General features: G+C 46.6%; 1 protein-coding gene across 1 annotated transcript; it reads left to right on the top strand.

Moving 5' to 3' along the window:
* The first annotated feature begins 308 nt into the window (after positions 1-308).
* Positions 309-8,544, top strand: HRH3 (histamine receptor H3). Its single transcript, XM_038369934.2, has 3 exons — positions 309-1,037; positions 3,477-3,643; positions 4,745-8,544. Exons 1-3 carry the CDS (start codon positions 785-787, stop codon positions 5,639-5,641), a joined length of 1,317 nt encoding a protein of 438 aa, XP_038225862.1. The 5' UTR covers positions 309-784; the 3' UTR covers positions 5,642-8,544.
* The last annotated feature ends 298 nt before the right edge of the window (positions 8,545-8,842 follow it).

Below are 8,842 nucleotides of genomic sequence, written 5' to 3' on the forward strand. Positions count from 1 at the left end.
ACCTGTCTCCTATTATTTGCTCGATTCCGTGTATTTACAGTCTGGGACCCTGTGGGTCCCGCTGTAACTTCACCCACGGTGAGTGGGAAGGTTCAGGTAGGATGTCCAGTGTCACCGATCCTCCAAATTCTTAGTGGATTATTTCTAAGTCTGGATCCGTTCCTCATTAAAATGCGGCCAGTTGTTCATCAGCGCACAGAAGCATTGTCTCCCGGCGGGGAGCTCTCAGACCCAGAGACACGGAGTCGGAAAGGGGGGGAAACAGCTGGCGGGCGAGAGACTGAACACTCCAGCCAGTGACCGCCTCCCCCTGGGTCTTCCTCTCTGCAGAAGCCGCGGAGCGTTTACGCGGGGAGCAGCGCTTTGCTAACCCGGAGTGGCTGCGGTGTGATTCCTGCCTCCCACCGCGTGGTCCGCAAACCATCCCGCCTTTTGGGACTCGGCAGCCAGCGGGAGCACACGGAGGTTTAGGTTGGTCAGGGGCATGAAGCCGCTCAGGGGAGCGGCGGACACCGAGCCCATCCCGGTGGGGAGAGATCAGGTACTAACCCCTCCGGAGTGAGACCCCTTTGCTCCTTCCCAGTCCCGGCAAGCTGAGCGCTGCGGCCAGAAGCGCTTCGGTTCCCTCTGGCTGGTGCCTCTCAGGGTCTTCCGAGAAGCGGGGAGGGGCTGCGTGTGACTCTGCCCAGGAATCAGGCCCCGTTGGCAAACTGGATCAGCCCCTGCCACGGGCATGGTGCGGACCAGCGCTACCGCCTGAGTCGCGGAGCGGCGTGGTGCTGAAATGGACAGCAGCCTGCACGACTGGCCCCTCAGCGCCCCGGCGGCCGAAGGCAAAGGAGCCGGGGACCAGCTGCTGGGGCTGGGCAGGTTCGGGGCCACGTGGACCATCGCGTTGGCCATGCTCATGGCTCTGCTGATCGTGGCCACCGTGGCTGGGAACGCGCTGGTCATGCTGGCTTTTGTGGTGGACTCCAGCCTGCGGACCCAGAACAATTACTTCCTCCTCAACCTGGCCATCTCAGATTTCCTAGTAGGTAAAGTACCACGTCTGTTTCACTTTTCCCAGCTCGGGTTCCCGGGCCCAGCAGACTCAGTAACAGCAACTCGGACACAAGGTTTCCCCGCTGGGCTGAAAGTTGTGTGTGTTCAAAAGGTAGCAGCAAAGATCCCAATAGCTGGGCTTTATTTTAGGGGCTGCGTTATCAGCCACTCCAGAGAGAAATAGGGGGCTTGATCCAGTCATTTCCCTGTGGCTCAGGTAAAAGTCGTCTTCCAGGCCATCTTTGCAAATGCGTGAGCTCCTGCTGTTCCCTTGTAAAGCTGTTGTCACCCACAGCTAACCGGTATCAAACATCAGAACAAATTTTACTGTAATAATATGGGCAATATAAAACATGGGTTATTTCCCCTTTAAGTACTGGACTTCACAGGGAGATTATTTATCACCGCATCTTCCTTCCACAGCATACTCTAGATACGTCAGTACACACCGATGGATAAGGCAGATCCTTTTACACGGCACACGCACTTGCCTCTGCAATCTATTCTGGAAAGAAGATGCAGTTTGAAGTCCAGTTATTTACACGTTTGGCGATGCCCAGTTAACATGGCAACATTGATATCAGGCCGGCCACAAGGACATGCTATTCTGTGAGACGTGCATTGTAAAAAAAAAAAACAAAAAACAAAAACAAAAAACCAAGAGCCCAAGTTGGAGATTTGTTTTGTTAGTTACGTCCGTGGGGGTGGACAGCAAAATGAGCCCTACAGGAACTGATCACTTTTTTTGTCTTGCAAGGGATTATTTAATAGTGATGCAAGTGCAGTGGGAGTAACCACGCAGACTTGTAGCTAGCCAGATGTTTTGAGAACAAGTTGCATGCCTCATTAAAGGAGAAGGGTGCACCGTCCCATTTCTCCTACTCAGTCAGGGAGCCCTAGCTTTGTGAAGCTGAAACCAAAGGGCTGAGTTCAGATCGGCTCTGAATGCAGCCCTGACCAATCCCCCAGCCAAAGATTAATAACTGCAACACGCATCTCCGTGGGAGGGGGATTATGCAGGAGGAAGGATGTGGATTTCTTTATTGACGTTTAGCTACGAATGGATAATGGTCCCAACTCCCAGGAAGGATTATAGGCCATCAAACCAGTGAGAGATTGCTTTAGCTGCCACACACACACACCAGCCACCCACCCACCACCCTTCAGACTTACACTTTGGAGACACAAGAGCAGCTTTTGCTCACAGTCACACCGATAAGCAAGGACATTATTAATGTCTCATATACAAAAATAGGAAGCCAGAGTTACTGGACTGTTCTTCTATGTGCTTCAGAATGTTAGACAAATTAGGTAGAGCCTCTGAACAGCCCCTGGTTTACAGCTAAGCTGCAAAGCCCAGCAAAACCTTGATTCAGTCTTTCCCTGCTTCTCTGATATACAGGTGAACTCAGTGATAGTTTTCAAAATCGATTTGTATCTTGACAGAACTATCAAGCCCTCACCTCTGGCGTGTTGCTGGAGAATCTGGGCAAAATCACTGGAGGGTTTGGATATGTTAACCGTGATAAGGCAGTACATTGAGATTCAGCTTTCCCTGTGTGCCAATTGCAGGGGGAGCATACTCATCTTCCCCTTCCCTTCATTTAGGGAGAAGAGAAAGTAGCAGCTCAGGTTGCAGCCTGAGCACCTAGTTCTGCAAACACACATGCACTGGAGTCAACTAGCCACCCACGAAAATTCACCTGTGTAAGCTTTTGTAGGATCAGGCCTTCAGCTGAGAGCACTGGTGAGCCCCTCCAAAGGAACTGACATGGGCCCTCCAGCAAAGAGGAGTTCAGGTCAAAATACAAGCCACGGAAGCTTTGATTTTTAAAGGAAGAATTGGGAGTCTCTCTTTATGCATCACCATGAAGCAGTAATGGGTAAAAAACCAAATTGTTACCTTGCTTTACAGCTTTCCTTTAAAACTCCGATTTCAAGCTTTTCCTGGGGCCATTTGGGCACTCAACTCCCTTTAATTTTCATGAGTCATGCAACCAAAGCCCAGATCCTCAAAGGTATTTAGGTGCCTATCCCCCACTGAAATCAATGGGAGCTAGGCACCAATGGCTTCAAGGATCCAGGCCCCAAATCTTTTAGGCCACTTAGAAAATCACAGCCTGGATGTTCATGGGCCAGAATTCTCATCTAATAGGCTCCTTTCTATCTTGCCAGCCTATGCTGCTGCTGATGTGTCACAAGATTAGCTTTTGAAGAGACTCTCACTGGGAAATCACAAACAGTGACCCAACCAACACCAGCCACAAGCTGGCCCATACACAATATGGCCATCCAAGGCCACTGAGCAGATTTGCAAATGACATCACATACACCAACAGTTATTCTCAGCATTCATTTGAGAGAGTTACTTTTTTCAAGCACGTGCGCATGGTGCAGAAAGCCCTTTCAAATATAAACACCTCTCATTGCAGGTGCCTTTTGCATTCCCTTGTACATGCCCTATGTGCTGACAGGAAGATGGGCCTTTGGGAAAAGCTTCTGCAAGCTCTGGCTGGTAATTGATTATCTGCTCTGCACCTCTTCAGTCTTCAACATTGTACTGATTAGCTATGACAGATTCCTCTCTGTGACAAGAGCGGTAAGTACTGACATGTCAGAGATGAGAAAAGCCTTCCCCCTCATTTTATTGTCTGGAGTCATCTGAGCCAAATAAAAGCTGTTTGATTCCTTGGGAAATTATGAATCTTTTAGCCTGGGGAAAGACAAATTCCTGGGAAATATACAATTCACTTGCAAGCCTTGACTTCAGGTGTGTGTTTTTTTAAACTATCAAATCCTTTGAGGTTCAGAACCCATGAAGCAGATTGCCCCTCAAACACTGTCTGCGAAGAAGGTGTTTGAGTGACAGCCAGTCAATCTGAGTGAGGTAAACAGTTTATTACCAACTTGAATGGTTATTTCCAGATTAAACAAACTGATTTTAGTGAGAGTTACAGTCAGTCTCACTCAGGAACTGGCTCACAGGTTGCAGTGGAATCTTGCAAGGTGCCAAGTGTCCTAAATGCACAATTATTACAATGGGAATTGAGGGTGCTCAGCACCTTACAGGAGGTGAACAGCAACTCACAGGCTAGAAGGGTTCCAAGTACAGAACAAAATATCTACAGAGGGGTCCAATGCATAAAGTTCAGAGATCTCGGGCCAAATTGCAACAAAGCTCACAGGTGTTGGACACAGGAGTTTGGCATGGGCCCATCTAACAATTTCAAAGTGCATTCAGGGAAAGCATAGGCATATGGCTGGGGAAGCGGACTAGACATTAAGGCTCCCTGGATTCTATTCCCAGCTCTATCACTGACTCAAGGTGCAGCCTTGGACAAATAACAATCTCTCTCTGCCTCATTTTACCCATCTATGAAATGGGGTTAAAAAGCAGATACCAAATTTGGGCTATGTATCAAGAATGATTCATTGACATAAACAGTGAAAATCTCCCTGAAATGTACTGACTCAGTTCAGGACTGTTCTAAGTATGTTTTGGAGTTAAAGGACCAGATCCTAGCTCTTCTCTGTGGGAGTGTGATTTATGTAGTGATTGGATCTGCTGTCTCCAGCACATGTATTTGTTACACTGCAAAGATATTGCATAGCAACTTTGTCAGAAATTTTACAATTTGTAAAACAGTCTAAGCCAGTTAATATATTTGGTCATAGCTAAGAAAAGATTTTTCCCCTCCAGGTCACATACCGAGCTCAGCAAGGTAATACCAAGCAAGCAGTGCTGAAGATGATAATGGTGTGGGTCTTAGCTTTCCTGCTCTATGGACCTGCAATTATCAGCTGGGAATATGTAACAGGCCAGAGCATCATACCTGATGGGGAATGCTATGCTGAATTTTTCTACAACTGGTATTTTCTCATGACAGCCTCCACACTGGAGTTTTTCACCCCCTTCATCAGTGTATTGTTTTTCAACTTGAGCATTTACCTGAACATTCAGAAACGCACCAAAATCCGCCTAGACCTCTTCCACGAAGTACAAAGCCAGTCATTCATGGAGGAGATGGAAATGAGCCCGGAAGGAAAGCTTTCCCTAAAATGCTGTAAGTGGGACCAGAAAGAGCCAGGTGAAACCCTAGACCTTCCTAAATGTGAAACACAACAAGGAGCTGCCAATGCCAGTCAGAGTGTGAAAGACTCACAGATATCAGACTCAAAGAGCTCTGGGCCCTTTGGAGAGAAATCAAAATCTTTCAACAAGAGGGGCTATAAACACTCAGCATCTACAATGTCTTTAGAGAAACGGATGAAGATGGTCTCCCAGAGCATCACACAGCGTTTCAGGCTCTCCAGAGACAAGAAGGTGGCAAAATCACTGGCAGTTATAGTGAGCATTTTTGGGCTTTGCTGGGCACCATACACCCTCCTTATGATCGTCCGAGCTGCTTGCCATGGCCACTGCATCCCTGATTTCTGGTATGAGACTTCCTTCTGGCTCCTGTGGATCAACTCTGCTGTTAACCCTGTCCTGTATCCCCTCTGCCACTACAGTTTTAGAAGAGCTTTCATTAAACTCCTGTGCCCCAAGAAGCTAAAGATCCAACCCCACAATTCCCTCCAACACTGCTGGAAGTGAGTCAATCCATCCATATATTTGAGGAGCTGTCTTATTGCTTTGTCGTATTTTGCAAAACCACAATAGTTCATTTCCCTTGAAGAATGTGATGATAGTGCTTTCAGGGGGTAAGGGTGTTCAGTATTAACTTCTCATGCTCTCTCATGGGGAGCTGAATGGAGAGATGTGTGTTAATCCCATGGCACTTACGTCTGTGTTCACCCTCCTACACATGCCCAGAAGAGCTCTACTGGCACCTAGACAGCCAAAATGCGATTGGTACTTATTACAAAAAAGAAACCCAAAATGTAAATCATAGAATCATAGACTTTAAGGTCAGAAGGGACCATTATGATCATCTAGTCTGACCTCCTGCATAACGCAGGCCACGGAATCTCACCCACCAACTCCTGTAACAAACCCCTAACTTATGTCTGAGCTACTGAAGTCCTCAAATCGTGGTTTAAAGACTTTAAGGTGCAGAGAATCTAATCTTTCCCACTGTAAGTAATATATAGTTTAACCCAGAGGTTCTCAAACTGTGGTCCGTGGACCACCAGTGGTCCGCAAGCTCCATTCAGGTGGTCTGCAGATAGTTCCCTCTAAGGTGGGCACCTGGGTGGCCGAACAAGAGCAAATGAAGGGCCACCCACCTAATGAGTGGAGACTCCACTAGCAGGTGCGGCTCCACTAATTAGGTGCCTGGACCCTGGAGAAGACGCATATGTAAGGTGAGGTGGCGGCCTTGGGGGGGAATAGGGGGTAGGTGGGAGGGGGCACCTAAGATGAGAAGAGGGGATGGGGGGAATTTGGGATGTGCAGGGCTGCGGTGGCCAGAGAAAAGGTGACTTTTCCCAGCTCCAGGGCTGCAGCTGCCGGGGAGAGACGGCCCTCCTTCCCAGCCTCTGCTCTGTGGCTGCTATGGCGGAGGAGAGCCCCCCCTCTTTGCCACCCCCAGCTCTGGGGCTGCTGTGGCAGGGGAGAAAGGGCTTCACAAAAGTTAGCTAATGGTACAAACAACATTTAGAAAGCTCATTAAGTGGTCCGCTGAGACCCTCGGCAATTTTCAAGTGGTCCATGGAAAAAAAGTTTGAGAACCACTGGATATTTGCCATGAGTGTGAGGTTCTCTTCTCATAGCCAGTGTACTATGCATGCATGAGAAGGAGCAAACATTTCAAACACCTCCCATTTATAATTATTTGTATTGTGATAGCGCCTTGGGAACCCTATGACAGACCATGACCCCACAGTGCTGGGCATTGTATACACACAAAACAAAAAGACCTTCTCTGTCCAAAAGAGCTTACAATCTAAGTCTCAGACAAGACAAGACAAAACAGATGTGAGGAGCACAAGGAAGCAATGAGACAATATTAGCATGAAAAGCAGTGACCACAGTACTCCAGCTGCCTATTGTAAGTAGAAAGTATGTCTCACTCTTAGAATGGTTAATGGACAAAATTAGCCCCACTGAAGTTCACATGAACAGAACAAACTACATTCACGCATCAGTTCACTATTATCCTATTTGTCTTGTATGATTGTTGCTGAAAAACTGACAGAATTTCTCCACCTACAGCTATGATTGACTCCATTGGCCTGGAGCCTCTGTGCTCTGAGCCCTCCGGCATCCTCTGCTCCTTCAAATCCCTCCATAAAACTCACTTCTACAGGAAATCCTTCCTCTTTTTTTCTCCCCCTATACCCAGAGCTCCTGAAGTGCTGTCCTGTGTCTGTCTTTTCTTATGTCTTTGGCTATATCACACCTCTGTTTACAAAGCACCATCTTGATTTACACGTGCGATCTATAATAACCTTCACAATAGACTTGCATAACAGTAATGAGAATATAGCAAGATCACGGATTGTTGTGGGATTGAGGGACTGAGGTCAGACTGGTGGGAACTGGGCAGTACCTCTATACTTTTTCATTGAACTATAGCATGAGTCAGATACTAACCTCTCCACACTCACAGCCCCTCTGGCATGACACTGTTGGGTGAGGCCCAGTGAATGGCTTAAGCCTCTTCTCCAAGTTTTTAGAAACACTTTTAGGAATTGATTTATAGAGTGGCAACCCCTGGAGTAAGGGAGCTCCATGGCCTTCCATTTCAGTAAGTCCCAGACCTGCAGCCCCCGCCAGGATCACCCATCACCCACACGAACAGAAATCCTGGCTCAGCTGATGCAAGGAACAAATATAAGCATTGAAGAACTTTCTATGTGGTCTTGTGGTTCAGTGGCTACAGCACTATTTTCAAGAAACCCGGACAAATCTATTCCCAGCCTGGTGCGTGACCTTTGCCAAGTCACTTTGTCTCTGCTTTCCCATCCTATCTGTTGTCATTCTTCCCTGTTTAGATGGTAATATTTTTGGGGACAGGGATTGTCTCTTACTATATGTTTGTATAGTACCTCCTGATCCCAGGCGGGGCTTCTTGGTATGATCATAATAATTAATTATCACAGTAAGAGTTCAGATTTAACAGGACTGTAGAAAGGAACTAGAGTTCAGGACCCTGAAATCTACATTTTCAAATAGGAACCCCAAATGTTGAAAAGTAGCCCTAAAAAAACCCTGACATTGTGATTCCCAATTAGACTTAGCTGCTGTAAAGATAACTGTGTCTCTTGGCCTTTGCTAGGAATAAAAGAAATGATATAATCCAATCATTCCAGTGACATTTGTTGATTAGATAAACAGTGCCGTTTCAAGTCAATTTTTATTGACGATGTTCTGTTTTGTGTCTACAGTATTTGGATCTGTAATAGCCTCAGTTAAGTGACTATTACATACTTGTTAAAAATGCATCTTTCAATCAACATAATAAGTGTACTAAGACCAGTAGGGTTGTGTATTGTGAAGTCTACTTGTAGCTTTCTTTGTGCTGCAGAGAAACTCAATAAAAGTTATTTTTATATAACGTGTGCTGAATGCTCTACAGAAAACAAGGTGTTAGTAAAAAGTACAGAACATTTTTGAAAAGCAATGAGTGTGCAGTGATCTGCCTCGGGAGACAATTAAGCCCAGATGTATCATAGGAGAGACAGCTCCTGAAACAGCCAGATTTCTTTTGCCATATATTAACAGGAATTGGAGAGCACATAAGGTCCATAGTGGGAGCACACTGTACAATTCTTTTTGAAGTCCAGCTATTTTACGGCTCTGGTTTCATGAAATCCTGGTCTGAAAAGATTCCATTAACATTATCTCTCTTGG

This window comes from Dermochelys coriacea, chromosome 13 (genome assembly GCF_009764565.3).
Source record: "Dermochelys coriacea isolate rDerCor1 chromosome 13, rDerCor1.pri.v4, whole genome shotgun sequence".
Lineage (NCBI taxonomy): Eukaryota > Metazoa > Chordata > Testudines > Dermochelyidae > Dermochelys > Dermochelys coriacea.

Bases quoted from the DNA above. Each gene is read 5' to 3' on its own strand.
- HRH3 (XM_038369934.2), top strand. From the start codon at position 785: ATGGACAGCAGCCTGCACGACTGGCCCCTCAGCGCCCCGGCGGCCGAA. The intron at 1,038-3,476 runs GTAAAGTACCAC...CTCTCATTGCAG, and splicing joins CATCTCAGATTTCCTAGTAG to GTGCCTTTTGCATTCCCTTG. The intron at 3,644-4,744 runs GTAAGTACTGAC...TTTCCCCTCCAG, and splicing joins TCCTCTCTGTGACAAGAGCG to GTCACATACCGAGCTCAGCA.